The sequence below is a fragment of the Petromyzon marinus genome, chromosome 1, assembly GCF_048934315.1.
Source record: "Petromyzon marinus isolate PM22_M1 ecotype Great Lakes invasive population chromosome 1, UKy_Petmar_22M1.pri1.0, whole genome shotgun sequence".
NCBI classification, from domain to species: domain Eukaryota; kingdom Metazoa; phylum Chordata; class Hyperoartia; order Petromyzontiformes; family Petromyzontidae; genus Petromyzon; species Petromyzon marinus.
The window spans coordinates 36,330,398-36,354,631 of NC_133667.1; the positions used below are offsets into that span (position 1 = coordinate 36,330,398).

The 24,234-nt window shown below is 54.3% G+C and overlaps 1 protein-coding gene across 1 annotated transcript; it reads left to right on the top strand.

The window, feature by feature from the left end:
- The first annotated feature begins 337 nt into the window (after positions 1-337).
- On the top strand, positions 338-21,472 carry LOC116940938 (FERM domain-containing protein 3-like). The gene is made up of 13 exons (XM_032951336.2): positions 338-382; positions 1,103-1,207; positions 1,676-1,718; positions 3,769-3,847; positions 4,014-4,111; positions 4,834-4,957; positions 7,956-8,043; positions 8,697-8,785; positions 11,470-11,533; positions 12,675-12,763; positions 13,503-13,574; positions 14,167-14,658; positions 21,326-21,472. The coding sequence occupies exons 1-13, from the start codon at positions 338-340 to the stop codon at positions 21,345-21,347; spliced, it is 1,410 nt and encodes a 469-aa protein (XP_032807227.2). The 3' UTR covers positions 21,348-21,472.
- The last annotated feature ends 2,762 nt before the right edge of the window (positions 21,473-24,234 follow it).

Genomic DNA, 24,234 nt, shown 5'->3' on the forward strand with positions numbered 1-24,234 from the left:
CGGCGACGACGATGATGATGAGGCTACGCAGCGGCAGTAGCAGCAGCCTCGCCCTGGTGCCGTGCACCGTGAGGCTCCCGGACGGCTCCGAGATCACCTGCCAGGTGCAGGTGAGGCGAGGCCACGCCTGCATGCGCGCATGTGCGTGAGTGTCTGTGGGCAACAAGACACAACGTCGGTTTGTGGTGTCTAAATGTGGCTGTTCAGAATACGGGGGCATGTTGACTGATAGAAGCGGTCAATCCGAGGCAGAGGGAAAACATGAAGGTCTTGAGTGTGGACTTGAACAAGGGTATGTCGTCGGCACGGATGGCAGGGAGAGGAGAATGAGTGAAGGATGGCTGGGGGCTTCGATAGAAAGCCGTGGTTGCTGGAGTGGAGAGTGTGGTGGGGAGGAGAGTGAGGTGAGAGGGTAGAGGTAGGCAGGGATGAGTCGCTGTATGATAAAATTATCATTCCTAGTATGTGTATCCCTTTGTTAACGTGGGTGCGTGTGTATGTACTGTGCATTTGCATCTATACGCACGTTTATATGTACCGTCAGCTGCAAGTGATATATCAACCAGGTACTGTTTCACCCCGAGGTAGACTCAGCCTTAAAATGAGTATCTCTGGGGAGCCAAAGGCGGCCGGGCATGGTGCTGACTAACCACCCTGTCGCACGCCATGCTCGCTATCAGCACTTACAAGGATGCACTCGTTACACACGAAGCGCTTGCCACGTGAACCACAATACCTCGCTCATCTCTTGAAGGAGTAAAAACCATCACGCAAACTCCGGCGGTCATCCTCGCAGTAGCGGCTTTTGGCTCAGCCATCGAACAAAGAGGGTCACTGCATCGCGCGCTTTCAAGATGCGCTTCTGTGGGTGCCACTGGAAAGCTTTGCCATTGGGAGCTATGCACTTTTCAATCGTCGAGATTGAAAACTCATTTGATTAGAACTGCTCTTTGTCTTTAGTTTGCTGTCCTTTCCCCGCACCTCCGATTAGCACGGTTGGCTATGCACGGTGCGAAATAAGTTCAAAATGCATATACACCCTTGCCCAAATAGCAACGTGTACCTTGTACGGGGGACCTTTATCTTTGTGCAATGCGCGCAGGCCGGCGGGACGGCTCGCGCGCTCCTGCTGCGCGTGTGCGAGCGTCTCGGGCTGGCGGAGAACCCGTGCCTGGGGCTGCGACACGTGGACTCAGACAAGCAACGGGTGCCTGCTCCTCCTCTCGCTCACACTCCTGCCCACGTGTCCCGTGTGGGGTCCCGTGTGTGTCGGGCGTCTATGTGTGTCGCGCGCGCGTGTGCGTGTGTGAACCTTGCGTGCTCGCGAAGAGCACGTGCCCCAACAGCCTGTTAAGGCTATACGGCGGTAATATTGTCTATGATATTTGAAAATTGTGTATTCTGTGTGTGTCCCGTGTGTGTGTGTCCTGTGTGTGTTTGTGTCCCGTGTGTATCATGTCTGTGTCACGTGTGGCCTGCGTGTGTCTTCTGTGTGTCCCGCGTGTGTCTATGTATGTATGCGATGTGTGTCCTGTGTTAAGTGTGTCCGGTGCGTGTTCTGCGTGCTATGCGTGTCCCGTATTCCCCTTGTATCTTCCTTCTGTGCCGTGTCCTTTCTAATCTTATATATCATGTTGTCTTGTGTGTTGTGTGTGTGTGTTCTCTGTGTGTTTAGCACTGGCTGGACCTCGCTAAATCCGTGGCAAAACAGATCACGAGTGAGTGGCGTTTCCCCCTCTCTCGCTCTCCCACTCACGGACTTCGCACGCCCCCCCCCCCCCCCTCTATTCCATGGTAGCGTGAGTGAGGGTCGAGCAGCGAGCGGTGAGGGGTGGTGGTGAGGATTGAGAGTGACAAGGTGCCTTTGTTGAATTGTCGCTCCCCTGTCGGAACGAGCTCGTCAGCGCGACTTCCCTGCCAGTCTGACATTGATCTGTCACCCCCCCCCCCCCCCCCCACTTCACAATCAGACAATAACATTTCCTGAAAATTAAACTTCTCAAATAGGCGACGTTTCAGGCAATGTCCCTTCTTCACAGCGGATAGGGCGGCCTCTCTATGTGCCGTGAAGGGCCTCTTTAGGCCGTGCTTTTGACGAGTGTGTTGAGGGGTTTGTGTTGTTGTTGCGTGTGATTGCGCACCACTGCCAACGTAGAGTCACTAACACAAATGTCTCTGTCAAAGTCATTCAAACCATCTCGCCGCGGTTCCGCAAGAGCAGCTGTGTGCAAGTGATATAAATTTCACATTGAAATGGGACGAGCGCTTTAGATTGCCAACAATGTATAATATTGATAGATACTATATATTTTTTGTTTTAATACTGCGTTTAACCGATCAGCATTTCATTTGATTAACGACGCTGCTGATGAGCGCATTGAATGTTGAAACTGGTCCATATTAGCCAAGGAAGTCAATATAGTCATGGACTAAAATATTGCATTTTATTTGATTTAGAGAGACGACAGAAAGTCTGTTCATATTCAATGTCCATAATGTGCCTCAGCATAATTAATTTTGTTGATGATGATGATAATTATGCTTATTCTCGAGATATTAGAACAAATGGGCGCACATTCACAATGCACATATAGAATAACTGACGTTTAAGTACATACGAGTGTAACGTATGCGTCACGATGCACATGCACTAGACCATACATTAGCTAGACAGGCACGCGCGTCAATGAATGTTAATGTCAAGACGTGAACACACACAGAGACGAAAATACACACAGAGAAAACACACGGACCCACATATACAAAAACAAAGATCACCCGTGTGCAGCCTCAACAAACCGTTGGGGCGAGTACTGTGAAGGCCGGCACGGTACGCGAGGGGTTGGGTGGCCAGCACCCCGCCCGGCCGCCTTTGTCTCCCCGCACCAGACACACACGCGCAGACACACACACGCAGAGTCTCCTTGTCGCGGGGAGGGCGTCCCGTACCCCCCGGGCGAGCGCGTCTCGGGCTCTGACAGCGATGGTCATCGTTGTAATGACTTCGTCTTCCCCGCCCACACACGCACACACACACACACGCGCATCTATACAGAGACAAAGATCCCCCGTATAGCCTTTGACTCTTCGGGGTTAAGTGCTGTTGGCCAGTAACGCCTATGAAGGCTGGAACGCCACACGAGGGGGTGGGGAGACAGAACCACGCCCGAACGCCTTTGTTTCTCCGCATCATACACACGCACACACGCGCATCACACGTCAAGTCCACATTTCTATGGCGAGAAGCACTCTGACTCTAAAAATGATAAGTCATACAAAACAGCTCAAAATCGAATTGCCAATAAAATGTATGTTGAACTTCTTTCGCACCGTACGTAGCCAACTGTAGTAATTGTAACAACTGAAAATACTTAACGAATCGATAATTAGTGTCACTGTGAAGGTGTTCGCGGTTGTGCTGCTGTGCGGCTCTCCGATATGTTTTTCTAGGGTCGTATCGCGCTTCGTCAGGCACCATGTCCGACGTTCCACGCGCTGCAGAGCTTCACGTTCTCCCCACGTGCTGGGAGTTACACTCCTTAAGAGTCTCCTAGGATGAAGAGCGAAGCGTCGAACCCTCGTGCCAACCCCAAGTAGACTCTAGCGAATAATCCTTGCAAGTGGGGGATGTAACGAGTCGACTCCAATGAACGTGTGACCCATTGATGGGGCCGTGCTGTGCATTGGACATCTGTGAATAAAATAGCTTCATAGTTCATCTGATTCCTTCAGTGCAAATAAATATTCCGATTGTGTGTGTGTGAGCAGCTGAACCTCCATACCGCGTGTGCTTCCGAGTCCGGGTTTATCCGAGTCAACCGGCGCAGATCCTGGACCGAGGAGTCAGGTATAGGAGCCAAATCGCTCTTCCCACTCACGCGTGCCATTAAATTAATATCCGTCGTAGCCACGTGGAGACGGTTGTAAGCGCCTGTGAATTGACGATGTGTTGTTTAAGTGCTCTGGAGCTGATTTGCGGACGCGTGTTGACGGCTTGCGGGTGTCTCTCGCAGGAGCTTCGTGTACCTGCAGCTGAAGCGTGACATCTCGCACGCGAGGCTGCAGTGCCCTCGCGCCGACGCCGCGTGGCTCTCGGCGTGTGCTCTCCAGGGTACACGCACGCGCGCGGGCCCTTTCGTGTCCACCCAGTTACATAGGGACATAGGTATAGTTACAAAGACAAAGATTCCCCCGTACAGCCTTTAACAGACTGTTGGGGCAAGAGCCCCTATGAAGGTAGGGGACGGCACGCGAGGGGGTGGTGTAGCTAGAACCACGCCCGGCCGCCTTTGTCTCCCCAGCGGCGATGTTTTAACATATTGCAGGTGTTCATTTGAGGCTGAGTCGACCTAGAGGAGGCCTAGGACCGATTCAAATATCCGCCACTTATTAGTCGTGAGCGGGAATCGAACTCGAGTAGTCAGGTTTGTAGCGCACTGTGCTAACCACTGCGCCACCGCTCAGTATACACACATACACAGAGGCATAGAGAGTTCCGCGCATACATAGATATATACAGACACGCGTGCATTGCAGGTTCACACGCACACTGATCGTGTCACGTTTGCCTTGCCACGTTCCACCTGGCACACGTGCATGCTCGCCGCGTGTCAGGGGTGTACCCCCACATGCCACCTGTGCCCTGCGTGTCCTGCCACGTGCCATAGCCCCCACGAGAGTGTTCCATCGCACATGCCACCTGCCACGAGTCTCCCTGCGCCCGCCACGCGTGTCTCCAGCCGCCACCTGCCCACCCGCCACTTGTATCCTTACGACCACATTGCCACGGGCCACTTGCCACGCGTTGTCCTGCCACGTGCCGTCTTTCCACAGCTGAGCTGGGCGACTTCAGCCCCGCGGAGCACGGCGAGGACTACGTCAGCCGGCACTGGTTCCTGCCACGACGCTCGGAGCGCACCGAGAGACTCGTCGCGACTCTGCACACAGACCGACTCCGGTACCTGCAGCCCTCCCTGCTCCACACAGCCGGCTCCAGCTCCTCTCGGATAGGGGGGGGGGGGTGGTGTGGGAGGGAGGTGGGGAGGAACACATGTTTTTGGATCCATATGTTAGTTTGTTTGGTCAGGACACGTGGCGGCTTTGTGCTAAAATTATTTTCATTACCCCTCCAACACCTGACACGATTGTCACGTTCACAAAATATATTGACCTCGCGACCTTCCGAATGTGAGCCGCCAGGCTCTGAAGCGCAAGGCGCCTGGTCGGATAGAATAATAGAGCTTCAACATCGCAATGAAGTCACTGGCCGTGTCTGACCCGCGAGTCACAGGGTCCTCCCCGCCTTGAGAGTACCACTCGAGTAGAGCGTGCGATGACCATCGAGAACCACTACAGACCGGAGCACGGACTCGCTGCAGAGTGCGGTGAACACCCACGTCGTCTACACGCTGCGCCACTGGACTGAGCCTTATCGGCAAAGAGCCTCTTGGGAATGCACACGACTCTCTGTGGGTTGCCAAATCTCATCGGGCCAGACCGAGGCATCTTTAGGATTCTTGTGATTGTTTTTTTTCCAGTAATGTCCGTGTCTCAGAGAGGCGGCTTCGAGACCAGAGTGCAACATACATCTAAATATATCCGTATGGTAAAATAAAATTTGCTAAGGGGTCCTGGGGGTTCCTTGTTGGAGGGAGATGAGGATTCAGGGGAGGGGGGTGGGAGGGGGGTGCCCCCCTCGCCCCCACCCTTACCCTGGCCCCACGGCGCTGCTGTCAGGATGGAGGGGAGAGAGACGAGAAGAAGCGAAGTTGCTGTAGCGACAGCGGCGCACTGCGTCAGCGGCCTCCAGGCGCCAAACCCTGACCCGCCGCGTCCCCTGTCTACGCGTCTCCTCCTTCCGTGGCCTCTGTGTCTCTGTGTCTCCATCTCTCTGTGTGTGTGTCTGCTGTCTCCGCATCTCCTGTCTCTGTGTATCCTGTCTCAGTACCGCCTGTCTGCTGTCTCCATGTCCCTTTGTCTCCGCGTCTTCCTCTCTTTGAGTGACTCCTGTCTCGGTGTGTCCTGTCTCTGTGTTTCACATCTCCGTGTCCCCTTGTCTCTGTGTCTCCCTCTTTCTTTCTGTCTCCCTGTCTCCTTCCCCTCCGTGTCCCATGTCTCCGTACCCCCACTTTTCATCTGTGTCTCACCCACCACCTGTGGGGAGCAGCACAGAGTTGGTGCATCTGCCACTCATCCCATTCAGTCAACCCACAGCACCTGGGCACGTCCCTTGACCTCCTCGCGAGCCTTTGACACTTCACGGGGCATGGACGTGCACCTAGCCTGGCATAAGCGCTGTGGTGGCGTCACCGTTGGTATCCATATGTGCGCATGGGGCTGTGCGTGCGCGTGTGTGTGTGCATACCGGTGACGACTATCTGCACCGGTTTTGGGCCTACCCGAAGTCGACTCGACCTCAAATGAGTATCCGGTGCGATGTGTAAACGTCGCCACTGGGGAGACAAAGGCGGTCGGGCGCGCTACTGGTCACACCACCTCGTGTGCCCTGAGTGCTCGCTAACAGCACTCGCCCCTACAGTCTGTTGAAGGCTATGCCGGGGTATCTTTGTCTTTGTGTGTGCGTGTCTGTTGTGCACTTACGTCTCCGATCACTCGCACTTTGGTGCGACTATTCGTGATTTGTCGAGGGGCAATTACGAGGTAGGAGGGGGGCTTTAGGTGCCCCCCCCCACAACATTGCCTTTATATATTAAATGTGAAGAAACAAAGAGACACTCCACTATTTAGCCATGTAGACCGTAGTGCCGCTTACCGCTGTTAGCGAGCACCTATCAAGGCTGCGCCACGGGGTTCGCCGAGATTCGCGTTGATGTTGTTTACCCAGCCGAGACCTGAAGATGTTGACACTGCACCCCACTTCCACGTTGACAGCCACGTGCTTCACACATGACCACCCTCTGCTGCCGACGATGTTTGCCGTCAGGGCGGGGAGCTAACCCCGGTGGCCAGCCTTGCAGGCCGCGGCGGTAAGATGACCACTGCAGCGCTGCTTACCACCACCCCCCCCCCCCCCCCCCAGATAATCATGCACGTGGCACGTGGACATAATGAATGACGTACGAGTCCTCCAATGCGCGTCAATTAAAATATTGACGCTCGCTAGCCGGGGGGCAGCGGTCGAGAGCGCGGTCCAACTTCTGTGGGGTTCATTGGGGGGAGGGGGGCAGGGGGAGGCTGTCACCCCCCCCCATATCCCAGTGGGGGGGGGGGTGCTCTCTCAGCGATGTGGAGATGACCCTGGGGGGATCTGCTGGACTGGTTGTTGGAGAGGAGGAGATGGAGTAGGGGCAGGGAGGGGGGAGATGCTGATGGAATTGTGGTGTACAGCCCCCCCTCCCCCCCCCGGCTAACAATGTCTCCGTCTCTGCATCTCGGGGCGTTGCTTTGTTTTGATGACAAAAGGGGGTAATAATTAAATAAATACGCGAGGCTTCGTTCGGACGCGGGATTAAGTGCGCCTTGTTGTATAAGTGAATGTGTCCGCTACGGGGGATACAGACCACGGGAGATGTTGCGCAGAGGGGGAGGAGCGGGGGGGGGGGTATTGCAGCCTGTACGTTTGTGGGCTCGTGTTCAAATCCCTGCTCAGACTCGACTCAGCCTCACCGGCATCACCATCGTCATTGACCGTCTCACTGAGTCTCTGCACTTCATTCTCCAGGAGGGTCCTGTCTACACTGCGATGTGTGGCCAATTCTTCATATTTGACTCAGGAACGCATGCGTGCTTGGTGCGACGTGTCAACATAACCACGGGAGAGACAAAGGCGGCCGGACGTGGCGCTAACCGCATCATTGCCTCGTGTGTCGTGTTCACCTTCGTTATGTGCTCGCTAACAGCCCTTGCCCCAACAGTCGGTGTAGGCTATGGGGTGGGGGGAGCTTTGTCTTCTTAGTGATGAGGCCTGGCCGTGTGTGGTCCACACTCCCCCGCAGGGGACAGGGCGCGGAGGAGGCCGAGTGGAACTTCCTGCAGAGGGCCGCGGGACTCATCACTTACGGCGTGGACCCGCACCCGTGCAAAGTGAGCAGGCTGTTATCCAGCAGTGGATAGACCACGGCCGATTATAATGACGGTGGTTCCAACGGGGCGATTTTACACAACCCGTTCTGTTTTCGGGCAAATCAGAGCTCTCCCGCGTCGCATGAGACGTTCTTAGCAATCATCAGGCGCGTGTAGCACGTAACGACTTATGGGAACTGGGTGCAGTTTAAGGGAACCGGGCACGGGTTCAAGTTTCAAGAGACCAGCATCCGAGTCTCGTTTGGGTCACCGAAATGTCAAAAGCAAAACAAACATCGTGCAGCAATGAAGCGATTAGAAGTCAGCTCAAAAAGCAGCCGTGTCACACGAGAAATAAAAAAAATACAGTATTGCACAAACGCATATCAATGTAACATAAAATCCCTGTCGCACATATCGGCTCGAGCGGCTTATTCTTTGCCTGATCATAGCTACAACTATAATTAAGTTACATAAACATTAAACACAAAGAGTGCAATTATGCACATGTATGAACACATTATTTGGTGGCGTTGCTCCGTTGGCAGTGACGCATACGCACACATGTGGAAGCAACTCAACACGCTCGTCAACAGGCGACGTTTCGGGCAGTGGACCCTCGTCACAGCCCACGTGCCTCTGTAGACGGGTGTCCCTCCTCGGCGTGTGCGCAGGACGAATCCGGGGAGCGGGTCTTCCTGGCCTTCATCCCCGCGGGGTTCGTCGTCTTCCAAGGCGGGAAAAGAGTCGTACTCCTACCCTGGTCAGCGACCCTTCCTCTTGAAGTCGACCTTGACAACTGTCCACCTCGACTCATCCTCTCCATACCTCATCATCATCATCATCACCACCACCATCATCCTAGCCATCACTCTTCCTCATCACGATCCTTCCTTCACCCGCGTCGTCATCATTTCTCCTCATCGTCATAACCACATTGTATCCTCCCGATCAGCACCATCATTCCTCCTCGTCTCTCTCGTTACCCTTCCTCCTCCAAATCATCAGCATCATCCTTGATCCTTCCCATCATCAACACCATCCTTGATCCTCCACATCATCAACCCCATCCTTGATCCTCCACATCATCAACATCATCCTTGACCCTCCACATCATCAACACCATCCTTGATCCTCCACATCATCAACATCATCCTTGATCCTCCACATCATCAACATCTTCCTTGATCCTCAACATCATCAACATCATCCTTGATCCTCCACATCATCAACATCATCCTTGATCTTCCACATCATCAACACCATCTTTGATCCTACACATCATCAACACCATCCTTGATCCTCCACATCATCAACACCATCCTTGATCCTCCACATCAATTACATCATCCTTGATCCTCCACATCATCAACATCATCCTTGATCCTCCACATCATTAACGTCATCCTTGATCCTCCACATCATCAACACCATCCTTGATCCTCCACATCATCATCACCATCCTTGATCCTCCACATCATCCACATCATCCTTGATCCTCCACATGATCAACATCATCCTTAATCCTCCACATCATCAACATCATCCTTGATCCTCCATATCATCAACATCATCCTTGATCCTCCACATCATCAACATCATCCTTGATCCTCCACGTCATCAACACCATCCTTGATCCTCCACATCATCAACACCATCCTTGATCCTCCACATTATCAACACCATCCTTGATCCTCCACATCATCAACATCATCCTTGATCCTCCACATCATCAACATCATCCTTGATCCTCCACGTCATCAACACCATCCTTGATCCTCCACATCATCAACACCATCCTTGATCCTCCACATCATCAACATCATCCTTGAGCCTCCACATGATCAACATCATCCTTAATCCTCCACATCATCAACATCATCCTTGATCCTCCACATGATCAACATCATTCTTAATCCTCCACATCATCAACACCATCCTTGATCCTCCACACCATCAACACCATCCTTGATCCTCCACATCATCAACATCATCCTTGATCCTCCACATTATCAACACCATCCTTGATCCTCCACACCATGAACACCATCCTTGATCCTCCACATCATCAACACCATCCTTGATCCTCCACATCATCAACACCATCCTTGATCCTCCACATCATCAACACCATCCTTGATCCTCCACATCATCCACACCATCCTTGATCCTACACATCATCAACACCATCCTTGATCCTCCACATCATCAACATCATCCTTGATCCTCCACATCATCAACATCTTCCTTGATCCTCAACATCATCAACATCATCCTTGATCCTCCACATCATCAACATCATCCTTGATCTTCCACATCATCAACACCATCTTTGATCCTACACATCATCAACACCATCCTTGATCCTCCACATCATCAACACCATCCTTGATCCTCCACATCAATTACATCATCCTTGATCCTCCACATCATCAACATCATCCTTGATCCTCCACATCATTAACGTCATCCTTGATCCTCCACATCATCAACACCATCCTTGATCCTCCACATCATCATCACCATCCTTGATCCTCCACATCATCCACATCATCCTTGATCCTCCACATGATCAACATCATCCTTAATCCTCCACATCATCAACATCATCCTTGATCCTCCATATCATCAACATCATCCTTGATCCTCCACATCATCAACATCATCCTTGATCCTCCACGTCATCAACACCATCCTTGATCCTCCACATCATCAACACCATCCTTGATCCTCCACATTATCAACACCATCCTTGATCCTCCACATCATCAACATCATCCTTGATCCTCCACATCATCAGCATCATCCTTGATCCTCCACGTCATCAACACCATCCTTGATCCTCCACATCATCAACACCATCCTTGATCCTCCACATCATCAACATCATCCTTGAGCCTCCACATGATCAACATCATCCTTAATCCTCCACATCATCAACATCATCCTTGATCCTCCACATGATCAACATCATTCTTAATCCTCCACATCATCAACACCATCCTTGATCCTCCACACCATCAACACCATCCTTGATCCTCCACATCATCAACATCATCCTTGATCCTCCACATTATCAACACCATCCTTGATCCTCCACACCATGAACACCATCCTTGATCCTCCACATCATCAACACCATCCTTGATCCTCCACATCATCAACACCATCCTTGATCCTCCACATCATCAACACCATCCTTGATCCTCCACATCATCCACACCATCCTTGATCCTACACATCATCAACACCATCCTTGATCCTCCACATTATCAACACCATCCTTGATCCTCCACACCATCAACACCATCCTTGATCCTCCACATCATGAACACCATCCTTGATCCTCATCGTCAGCATCATCACAATCCCTCCTTCTCCGCCCGGCGATTCTGTGGCTGGTGTGGCGCCGAGATGGATGTCTCTGTTTCTGTGTTCCCCTTGCAGGCCAGACGTGCTAAGGTTCCGAGTGCAGGAGTGGAGACTCTCGGTGTACGGGATTCAGAAGGAGGTGTGTGTGTGTATATAAGTATCATATCATAGGTGCGAGCTAACAGCACTTGCCCCAACAGTGTGTTAAGGCTATACAGGGGGATCTTTGTCTTTGTATATAAGTGGTGAGCGATCGTGTGGCGGTGAGCACGTTGCGCTACTAACTCAGGGACACGAGTTCGATTCTCAACTCGGACTTAAATGAGTACCTTTGGCATTTCCCACGTGACATTCCCCGTTCCCATGAATGAGATTCTGACTGGGTTCGCCCGCCATCTGACGGCTCTGCTTGGTATCGCTGCTAGGATCCCATCTTAATTATGGGAGCAGGAACCTCAATTGGATCGCCTGACAATTCTAAGGACAATTATCCCAAGTGAATGACGGATTATTTGACTGCATAGGTAGGAGTGTCCCATAGACTCCCCATTCATACCAATGCGGATTCCTGCGAATCCCGTGCCAAGTCTCAGGACCAACAACACACTGGCGATTCCACGGTTCCAGGAATCGCTGAAGAATTTGCATCGTGATTCTTGAGAATTTGCTCAACGCTACATCGTTGATGCAACCAGGTGAGAATTACAGAGACCAGGATCTGTCTCATGCGTTCAAGAGTGCTCTGGGTCACCACAGTGACAAAAGCAATAGTGTACCATGAAAGGTACTGTAATGAAGAAAATATCAATAAGAGTAAAAACAATCTCGTTACAGCAGAAATCTAAAAGAGTGCACAACCATAATTAACATTAAGACCCGCGGGTGAGATTCACATTTCCAGTAGCAAAGGTTTTCTTCGACAAATTACTTTAAAAATACCAATTAAATTTAAGTTACAGAAATACATATGTGTGTGTGTGTCTGTGTGAATATATGGCCGTCAATTAGTAACACCTGGGTCTGTCTTGTGACCTCCTGCCAGCAGCGATCCATCCGCACTTCACGTGATATCGTCAAGGTGCACCTATCCTGGCACAAGCGCCATGGTGGCATCAACGAATCGCGGCTGCCTTTGCCTTTTGTTAATACGTACACGTGCACAGTGTATGACGGAATGCGCTCTGAAGCCGGCGAACTGAGTTCTATTCCCAGGCCGGGCTACCGTCAATGGCGAGTGTGCCCTGAAGCGGTGCGTGGGTGCGCGTATGTGCCCGCGGCAGAAGAAAGTGCTGCTCGAGTACCAGGCGGAGACTCCGCAAGCGGCCGTGCACACGTGGCAGTGCGCGACTCACAGCCAGCGCTTCTACAGGTGAGACTGACACAGTTGAGGCTCACACAGGTGAGACTGACACAGGTGAGGCTCACACGGGTGACAGTCACGCTGGTGAGACTCACGCGTCTGAGGCTCACGCAGGTGACGCTCACGCAGGTAAGACTCACAGGTGAGACTCACAGAGATTTCACACAGGTGATATTCACACAGCTGAAGCTCACGCAGGTGAGACACACAGAGATGTCACGCAGGTGAGATTCATACAGGTGAAGCTCATACAGGTGAAGCTCAAACAGGTGAGGATCACACAGATGTCACACAGGTGAGACTCACACAGGTGAGACTCACATAGGTGAAGCTCATATAGGTGAAGCTCACACAGGTGAGGCTCACACAGATGTCACACAGGTGAGACTCACACAGGTGAGACACATACGTGAAGCTCACACAGGGGAGATTCATACAGGTGAAGCTCACACAGGTGAGGCCCACACAGGTGAGACACATAGGTGAGGCTCACATAGATGAGATTCATACAGGTGAAGCTCATACAGGTGAGGCTCACACAGATGTCACACAGGTGAGACTCACACAGGTGAGACTCGCATAGGTTAAGCTCACACAGGGGAGATTCATACAGGTGAAGCTCACACAGGTGAGACTCACACAGGTGAGACTGACACAGGTGAGGCTCACATAGATGAAGCTCACACAGGTGTGGCTCACTATAAAAACCCCACTCGCTAATTGATTGACGTGTGCCCGTGCCGCACAGGTACGAGGCCGCGAGGGAGATGGCGTCGGGACGTCGACTCCTCTTCTTCTGGAAGAGCCGAGGACGCCACAGGTGAGTCCGGTACTGCTCCACGTCTCCGTGTTTCGACTTTCCTCCTCAACAAGGAGACCTGAGCCAGTGATGACAATTCCATATTTTTATGGCGAGCTCCAAGATGATACATATAGCAGAGATACAGCATTGAAGTCAAATATCACATTGTCTCCCTGCTCGCAGAAGCATGGCAATGGTACATCACTTGGTGCTGTTGTTGGAAATGCCACGTTACTATGCCAGGGACCAGTCGTTCAGATACAACCATCAAGTTTATTTAGTTTCACCGAGTAAAAATTCATGAGTTCAGGATGAGTCTCATTTGCAAAAGCGATCTGCGTCACCAAAACTGACAAATGCGAAACAGAAAAAGTTACAGCGATGAGGGTGAATATAAATCGGCGCAAAAACAACACCGCTTCGTCACGTGGGTGATCGATAAACTTTCACAAACAAAAAACAACGTTAACCAATACATTACCAGCAGCGTAAGTCGTCTGGGCGAGATTAGTTTGAGCACAACTACAGAGTCAAGTTATGGAAACGTGAAACGGATGTAGGATGACCATCGCCCTGCAGTGCAAGCGGACGGTCGCCGTTGCCGCTGCAGGGCCGGCATGGACGGCAGTCAGAGCTACCAGGCCTTCCCACGCCCGCCGCGCCCCGAGGCACCGCCTCCGGTGCCCAACAGCGTCTCCCTGCAGAGCGCCCTGCACCTGGGCGCCCTGCGCCTGCGGTCTGTGGCGTCCGCCGACGGCCTCGACCCCAGGGATGGCCTCGACCCCACCGACGCCGGTGACACCGACGATACCGACGACACCGACGAAACCGTCGCGTTTTGCACCGACGCTACCGACACCGGGGCCGGCACTGCCGACGCAGCCGAGACCGCCGGCACGACCGGTACAGCCGCCGCCGCCGATGTGAGCGGTCAAGCTGGTGCCACCCATACGGCCGGTGGCACCGACACGGCGGGTGCCACGTCCGGCACAGCCGTCTGCGGCACCGACTCCGCCGACGCCGCTGGCACGGCTGAGCGTGGTGACGCCGACGCGAGCGTCATCGGCGTGGCCAGCTCCACCGACACCGACGTCCTGATCAGGTGTCCACCACTCTTATTTACCGTTCTTGTCGTTGTTGTTGTCGACCTCTTATTTTACACCCTCCCGTGTCACGTAAACATATTTGTCTGCTGTCCACCCTTTGTCCGGTATTATTCCATTCAGCATCCACCCGTGTCATGCGTCCACCCACGTTTAGCGTCCGCCCTGGTATTTTGTTCACCCTTCTTTCTTAGCAAGCTGCCCATCCTAGTTCAGCACCCACTCGGGTTCTATCTCCACCCGGGATTAGCGTCCACCGGTGTTGGTCGTCCACCGGTGTTGGTCATCCACCGGTGTTGGTCGTCCACCCAGCACGCGGGCGGTCGGGGGGGGGGGGGTGACCCGGTGCGTGTCACGCGCTGACAGCCCCGCCACCTGCTGTGACCCCGCGCGACCTCTGGGGGAGGGGGGTCGCCTCTCTGCTGCTGCTCAACAAGGGCAGCTCGGCGAGTCAACCTCGTGGCTTTAGTTACTCGTGGCGCCGCCGCCGCCACACTGCGCCGCCGACTCGGAGTTCCAGTCGCTAATCCGCGAGCGACGTTTGACGTTTTGTTTCGTCGTTGTGGTTGCCGATGTTGGCTGAAAGATGGTTTTCAACGGTTTTATTTTAACATTCAAAAAGCATTCTGCCGATATCCATTGCCAAGTGTTTGCCAATTTGGCAGTTTCTCACGGCGAAAATTGTCAGAAAACATGTTTACACCGTGGTGCCGTTAGTGGTTGAGGTGTTGGTAGCGGTCGAGAGGCTGGTGGTGGTCGAGAGAGCGGTGGTAAAAAGTTGTCTTCAACACATTTCCTGAGCGTGACCCTTGAACCAATAACACGGAGACGCGGGCAAAGTGGGGCAGCGCCACACCACGGTGACGTGACGATAACATCCTTGAAGAGAGGCCAGGAACCTGAGATTTATAACCGAGATTTAGAGCTGCGATTTATAACACAGATGAAAGGGGGGGGGGGAGAGTTTAAAAGTGCGGCTCTGTATCACTCAGCGACGCAGCTAATTCTTGTCGCTGGGACACCGCCAACCGTGCTACGCCACTGCGAGCGTGGATGAGTTACACTCATCGTCGATCAGCCATGATCAGTGCACCGCTAGTTGAGCATTAATAACCTGAAGAACCATCAGGTGGGGAGGTGTCCAGTCCAGTGCAACACGGTGACTCCCTGCGGAGGTCCCCGTTGGGGGAAAGAAACCCAGAGGGGGTGGAGGGCCTGTGGGGATCGGGGCACCGTACGCGCCCCATGGGCCATTGGGACAGTGCGCCCTCGTACCGCTGCTATTTGCATGCGGCGCGCTATTTATGGCCGGGCCGTGATGCCTGGCAGATTCCGCGCCGCCGTCGGCCAACCAACCCCTTCCAGCGGCGGCATTTGTCTCCCAAGCCCGACCCTGCTGATGGGACACCGAGGGTCGAAACCCGTGCCGTGTAATGCTCCCTTAAGCACACGCGGCGTGGTCGGATTGGTCTGGAAAGTCCGCAGACCGACGGACTCAAGCCAGTGTTGTTGTACTTATAGTCATGGTGGGATGGGGGGGACATTCTCTGCTGGTATTCGCTCTTGGAGCAAAAAGTCGACTTCGTTCTGTTTCACCAGGTGAGAACTCGAGGCAGCCAAGGATGAGTCTCGTTTGTAAGAGTGACCCGGGTATTAGTCTGCCAGTAGGAGGGGGGTGGGCTGCAATAATTGGGCATTTTGGCCTACTCTTCCACACTGGTCAGACGTCTTAGAAGAATACCCACAGTTTACCCCACCACCACCACACGCGATCCACCTCCCGATCGACTTTGCCTGTGGTGTAGCCATTTTTACTGCCGGGTGGACAGAGAATGGAGCGGTGTGGGAGGGGGGGGGGGGGGGATTTAATTATTTTATTAAAATGCCAATTATTTTAACTGCCGCGGCGAGAGATCGGATCGAATCAGCAACCGACCTCTCTCTCGCCTGGACAGACGTTCTTCTAAAGTCGCCGAGAGTGGCGCTGGACAATTGGGCCACGTGTTTATGAATCGTGAGTCAACTCGCGTGAGAGCTCCCCCGATGGATGTCAGGCACGGGCGCGAAATCTGCAGAGACTCGCCAGGTTTGCCACTCACTTCGTCCAAAATGCGTCGCCAGACCCAGAGATGAAACTCGCTCACTTGCCAACACCGGCACGGCGGTGTTTGGTGGTGGTGATGGTGGTGGTGCTGCTGCTGGTGGTGGTAAAACGAGGAGGAGGTGGGGGGTGTTGGAGAAAGGGGAGCTGGTGACGGTGAGGGGGTAGGGCGCGTGGTGGGGGGGGGGGCTGCGTGGGAGAGGGGAGTGGAGGCGTGCGCAGTTGTTCTCTCGCTCGGACAATTCGTCAACTCTCAACCGGGGTTCCTGCCAGTGAGGGGATACGAGCGACGGGGATACGAGTCAAGGTGACACGAGGAAAGGGGATATGAGTCGAGGGAATACGAGGCAATAGGACACGAGGCGAGGGGACACGCAGTGACGTGTGTACCCCCTGACTTCCACACCCCCGTCTCTCCTCGGAGCCCCCGATCGGCTCCCGTTTGGCACCAGGATCTCGGGGCTCCAATGCTGCTCCCCGGACCCGGCTCATCGTCACCATCAGCTCGGCTTCTGTCGTAAAACAACAGCAGCAGCAGCAACAACAACAGCAGCAGCAGCAGCTGTTGTGATTACACCGAACCGGACGGACAGGGAAGGGCATCGGGAGGCCGCGACCATGGTGAAGTGCCTGGTGAAAATCCGGACCAAGGTCAATGTCCATCTGCGCATGGTCAACCACTGTTACCGGGACGTCCGGGTTCGAGTCCTGAGCCTGGGACCCCGCATCCTGCGCCGTGCCATAGGTGGCATGCCCTTCCTGCCGGCGCTGATGTACGGTCCCCCCAGTGACAATCCGGGCGCAGCCCTCAATCCGAACAGCCCCGTAGCCGGCACCGGCAGCGGCGCCTCCAGATTCCGGGAGACTCCAAGGGTTCACGAGGTTCCCGTCGAATTTGACGACGACGACGACGACGACGCCGACGACTGCGGCGGCTACGGTGGCTACGGTGGCGTGGATCGCGCTGGTGTTGGGGAAGACGAGGACGTGGTGTTGTTTGCGAGGAGAGGGGATCCCACGGCGCGTGATGAAGCTGGGTTGACCGGGAGGGGTGTCGCAGGCGAGGGAGTTCTGCGCGCATCTGTGCGCAGGTGTTCAGGTGAGGGCGTTTGGCGACTAACACGGCTAACGCTCTCTCTGTGTGTATGCGTGTTTGAGAATTTCTGCGTCGGCCAGTCATCTCAGTCAGTCGACCCATGGAACCTGGGTCTGCCCCGTGACCTCCTGCCGTCGAGCGTTCGACACTTCACGTGGCCTCAACGTGCACATAGCCTGGCACAAGCGCCGTGGTGACGTCACAGCCACTTAGTGGTGAATGGCGGTTGTTGTTGTTGAGGAATTTTTCTACCGCGATCCGGGATTAGGCCGCTCCGCTCATCATGTGGGAGTGGCGAGTTCAAGTATCGGTCGGAAGGTCACATCGATATCAGGTTCATGACGTGAGCTGTCATGAACGTCTACATGTTAATGTCTTGTTCAATCAACTAAATTTTTTCATCATCCAGGTTCAATGATCATCGCCTCTCCAGGGATATCATCTCTGCGGAATCGTTATCATCACCATCATTATTATCATTATAATCTGCTTTCCGTCATTAACTCTCCAAGGTCATCATCGTCATCATGTCTCCAGGGTCGATATAATCATAGACTGGTCTACGCCATACGAATGTGGAATTTCCACCACTGTCTTAGGTCCCCCAATAGGCATGGGCACAGTCACACGCTTTGTTGAGCACGGAGACACCTTAACATAACTTTGAAGGGACGGTCCAAGCGTGGTTGTACAGTACTATTTAAAGACTGACCCCTCGCCAATAGGAATGTGGAATTTCCACCACTGGCTCAGGACCACCGACGGGATTGATTGCCGTCCAGCGCATTTACAAGCGCCGAGGCACTTTGACACCGACCTGAAATAGACCCCGGGCACAACGTCGCACTTCACGCTGCAGCGCGTGGGCGCATTGTCTCAGGCGCGCGAGAGTGTCACGCCACACCGACTCGCGACTCTCCACCACGTCCACCCTCACGAGGCGTCGACCCTCACGCGCGTGACACTGTTCGCGTCACACTACATCCCCGCACGCCCGGACAACCTAATCCCCCAATTAAGGGGGCGCGTGCGCTGGGCCTGGCTCGCTCATCCGTTGGCGAAGGCACTAAAATAGAGCCGCGCACGCACGCGCACATGCTCGCGTGCATTCATACGTAACAAAGACAAAGATCTCCCGTGTAGCCTACACAGGCTGTTGGGCAAAGTGCCCTTAGTGAGAACGCATATGATGGTCGGAACGGCACACGAGTGGGTGGGTGGCCAGCCCCACCCGCGTGCAATTTCACACGCTACCACGTGCGTAGCCGTACGTATGTATGCTGAACTTTTTTCCCACCGTACGTAGCCGACCGCGCTAATCGGAGGTGCGTCCATAGAGACACACGCACACGCGAATAAACACACACACGCCCACACTCGTTACTTGAAGTCGGGTGCACTTAAGTAATTAAAGCCCGTGAACGGATTTAAGTCGTGGGGAAATTAATTTTCCACTGCCCTAATCCCCGACTTAATGCGTTATGGCAACGGAAATCTTTGAGCTGTGGTCCACGGAGCTGAGATGTGTGGGAGTCCGTAGAGATGAGCATTGTGCGGGGGGGAGGGGCGGAATTTGCCTTAGGGTTAAAGGGGGGCAGCGTATCACCCCATAATAAGAATGATGTCATGACATTTTTTTGGGTGAGATCACGTGAGTGAAATGTGTGTCGTGCAACCTCCTCCACCCGACACAGCCACTTAGTAAAGTCGTCACGTGATGAACAAATATGGCAGAAACGTGTCGCTGCTCCCACAGCACCACCGGTGTGATGTAGGAGAGCAAGATCACAACTGTTAGTAATCGGGTACGACGTTTCGCTGATAGCTACAACAGCATAATCAGGTATTTCCCAAAATGTTATTTTCGCGATCTGACCCAACACAGTCAATTATGACGCCACAACGCAGGTCGCGAAATCCCCCGACACGTGGTTTTAAAGAACGATGTCCTTTACTTATCCGTGAACGGCTCACAGACTTGTTTCTGTCGGGTCCGTGCCATGCCATGGAGTTTGGAAACATTCCTCGTGCTTTTTCTGCATTGTGGGAGCAAGTCAGCAATACCGCCGGAGAAACCCCGACGCGTGTGCGGAGATTACGCGACGCAAATCATCACGAGCGTGGGAATGAGCGGTATCTGAGGAAGCCGAGAAGAAGACGAGAAGACCGGGGGGGGGGTCCCAATGCGCAAGTATCCATGGGGGCCCGTGGATACTGTTATCTGATGGGGCACAGCACGTGGCGTGCCCACGCCCCGTGCCAGACTGGTCGGCGACCAAACCTCTCTGCTGCACTGCCACTTGGCCCAGCGGTGAAATGAAGCCGAGCGCCCTTCAGCCGCTAGCGGCCACGTGGTGCGGTGGTTATCGCCGCCAGAAAAAGACCCCGGGGTCCTCAGAGGAGAAACGGGACTCCGCGTGCACGATCGAGGTGACGACAGCGTGACGATGCCGAACGTGGTGGTGGTGGTGGTGATGATCTGTTGTGGTGATGATGCTGATGCGATAACTACCACGCCACCGCTACCCACTAGCCTATATCTGTATTGTATGTTGAACTTCTTTCGCACCGTACGTAGCCAACCGTGACAATCGGTGGCGATATGTTAACTACCTCGCTTGGTATACAGGAGGTCGTCGGATCGATCCCGACCCTGATGCCTGCTGTATATTTGGAGTTTGCATGTTTATCTCCCCGTGGTCGCGTGAATTTTTCTCCGGGTCCTCCGGTTTTTCCCTCCACATTTAGAATCAACATCACGCGTTTAGAGTATTTGGCTGCTATACATTCCCACCCGATGAGCCACTTCGTTGAGCTATTATTTGTGACCAGGTCGCTTCTAAAAAAAAGGGCTACATAGCTCAGTGGGTCTTACCTGGTTAACATACACAATAATGTGTTTTAGTTGTATACACGCGCAGGCATAGAGTACACACATGCACACGCGACCTGTACATGCAACTAGGTGGAATCTAATTGTCACGTCCTTTACATGGGGATGCCAACAAATAATCACGCAGCATGTCACGGCATGTCACAACGTGTCACAACGTGTCACATGTCTCAGCAGTCAACCGACAGAAGGACACTGCCGACATCAGTGCAGCAAGGTGGCCGGGTGGCTGACCAGTCAGAGCGCCGAGCCGCCAGCGCTGAGATCCTGGGCGACACTCCGGGGAGGTTGAGGCCGCCTGGAATGAACCCGGTCTCTCAGGTGCAGCGAGTCGATGGTCTCGGCGCCGTGCCGCCAGCGACTGCACGAAACTCCTCTTAACATTCAAATCATTTGACAACATTCACAACCTAAGCATCTGAGAACGAAAACGATCAGTCTCACTGCAGCGGACAGAGATCACTTCAAGGCACTGCAGAGGTAGAATCTGTGATTTGCGCGTGCGTCTAATTGGAATCACTTTGGATTTTTTTTTAAAATATCGTTAATGAATATAACGATGGTGTCAATTAACAGAGAGGAGCCCTCGCGGGAGTGAGGACGGTGAGGCGGTGGTGGTGGCTGGGCCATCGCGACACACGGCCGGGCCACCTCGCATGTCCGGCTCAAACGCGAGAGCCGACGGCGGCGAGGACCTACTCCGACCCCTGCCGCCCTTCCCCACAAAGACCCCTGGACGCGCCCCCGGTCTGCACGGCGAGCCCAGCAGCAGCAGCGGCGGCGGCGGCGGCGGCACCAAGCGCAGCTCGTTAGCCCACCACTCGCGGGACGCGGCGCCTCTCATCACGAACGGTGGCTCCGACGGTGGGGCGCTCATCGTCGCCTCCATCGCCCCGTGCGCGCCACGTCTTGGGGGTGGCGATGCAACCGAGGGTGGAGTCGAGGGTGGAGGGCAACGCGAATTGGAAGGCGCAGCGGAGGACGAGTGCGCGCGTCGCCGCGATGTGGATGAGCGGGGACGAGCGCGGGTGTCGTGGGCGCGAGCCGCGCGCTCCGCGCTGGGGATGCTCGCCGCCGCGTCTCTGCTCGCCGCCGCCAACCTCCTGCTCCTCGTGCTCCTGCTGGAGTCTCCCGCCGAGCTGGAGTCGCTCCGCTGGATGCGGGAGTCGCCCTTCTTCCTGCACTTCCACTACGGCTACTACTGCCCCGCGCGCCGCTGGCTCGCCTGCTCGCTCATGAGGGCGATGGGGGACACGTGACGGCTCCGTGACTCCGCGCTCGCCCGCCCGCTCGCTCGCTCGCTCCTCTCTCTCGCACACACGCACACAGACGCACACACGCACACATGCACAGACGCACACGCACACACGCACACACGCACACGCACACACGCACACAGACGCACACGCACACAGACGCACACACGCACACATGCACAGACGCACACGCACACACGCACAGACGCACACGCACACAGACGCACACGCACACAGACGCACACACGCACACATGCACAGACGCACACGCACACACGCACAGACGCACACGCACACACGCACACAGACGCACACGCACACACGCACAGACGCCCCTGGCGGGGTGTGCGCGGGAGATGGGTGCGTGGAGTGGGGAGGCGGGCGAGTTTTCGGGGGACAGTGCACTGGGCACACCTGGGGAGGTGACTCGCCTGATGAGTCCCTGGGTGGCCGCATCGCTTGGTTTCCCGGACACGGACTAAAAGGCCACGGCGGAGAAGGAGAGCGGGGGAGAAGGCGAGGGGCGAGGGATTGTGTGGAGTGCAGTTGTCGCGGGTGTGGTGGGTAAGTCGGGGGAGAGGTGAGCGAGTGAGTGAGTGGGGACGTGGAGGTGAGCGGAAGGATCGTTGGGGCGTTGATGGATTGTGGGGAGGGTGGCGGTGCCGCGTGGGAGCGCGGGGACTGCCGCAGCCGTGCAGGGAAGAGGGGGAATCGGGGCACGCGCCCGTGCTGCGCGTGAACGCGCGTGCGTGCGCGGGCATCACGTGGTAAAGCGTGGTTTATTCAGTATAAACATGTGTCCATCGAGGTGGTACTCAACTCGCAACAAGGAGGACGTCACGGATTCACATCTCAATCGATCGACTCGACTAAGCGCATCAGTTCCTGTTGAGTCGATAACAAAAACACGAGTACCGCTTTGTGGGAAGTCAACAGCCGTTGTTGTATGGACAGACTGCCCTCTGCCATAGCAACGTGGAAGTTTCACCGTGGAACCGGGGCCCTCAGTAGTGATGAGTTCCGCATCAACGCTCGTTCGAGCAGGGAGACGGTTTGATTGGTGATACGTTGTAAATGGTATACTGCAGAGCCGGTCCCAGATACACGAATCCGTAATAATGATCCATCGCACGTCTTCCATGCTTACCGGTCAGAATTGAGTACCGAGCCACCCTCTGACTGCGATTGTGCATTGTGGAAACCCCGTGGTGGATTACTATCGTGCATATTCTGGATTCTAAAGAAATCCATGTGAGTGTTTTTTTTCGTGTTTTTCCTCCACGCAATAGGTATTCCAACACCTGCAATCCGTGCGCCGTTTTCTCCACCCTCAGCATGTCCGTGTTTTCCAGTCTTCACTTTCATCGTCCACTCAACTCTCTTACAGTGGAGCAGTGGCGCAGCGATGAGCACACTGCACTACGAAGCCGGCCAGTCCGAGTTCAATTCTCAGCCACGGATAACATCGTGGCTGTGTGAATCACGAACCGCTCCCGTGACCGGTCGCTCGCGCGCGCTACGCGACCGCTCGGTGAGGCGTCCCCGTGTGTCGCTGGCGAGTCACGGGTTGCGCCATGATGTCGAGAGCGAGCGACCTGGTTGCGCAACCGATCGCTCAGATGAGGAGCTTCCCTAAGTCATCGCCCAACACCACTCACCGGTTGGTAAACATGGAGCGTCTGAGCCATGGGGGTGTAGAGGAGGAGGAGGAGACGATGATAGATTTTATTGGAGCCTTGCGCACACAGGTGTACGTGCCAGCCCTACAGGTGCGCTTCGGCTATCACGTGTAGTGTTAGTCTGACGGAGTTTCCCAATGTGTCGTCGAGACGTAGCTGCATGTGCTCTGTAGACGCCTCGTCAATGGTCCTCGTCGTGCTGCCAGTGTAACGGTGATGGTTCGTTCAGTGCAATGGCTTCATTCTTATACGGATTCATACATTTAAATTGTTCTCGGAGTGAATGAATATAGGGAGCCAACGCAGCTTCATTGAGAGGTCATGACGGCCAATGCGTTTTAATGTCACATCCTCGCCATCGCTGCCTTCCTTCTGCCAGATCCTAAAAAAAATGTTATACAGTCGACATGTAACCTTCAAGGAGGAGTCCTTGTTACACTCTCATCAGCAACATCTGGCTGTAGGTTCCCCCCTCGTTAAACAGTCAGCCCCTCAGATTTCGATTTAAAGCTTTCGTGACTGCAAGGATTCATCTTCTTTGGTTCTTTCG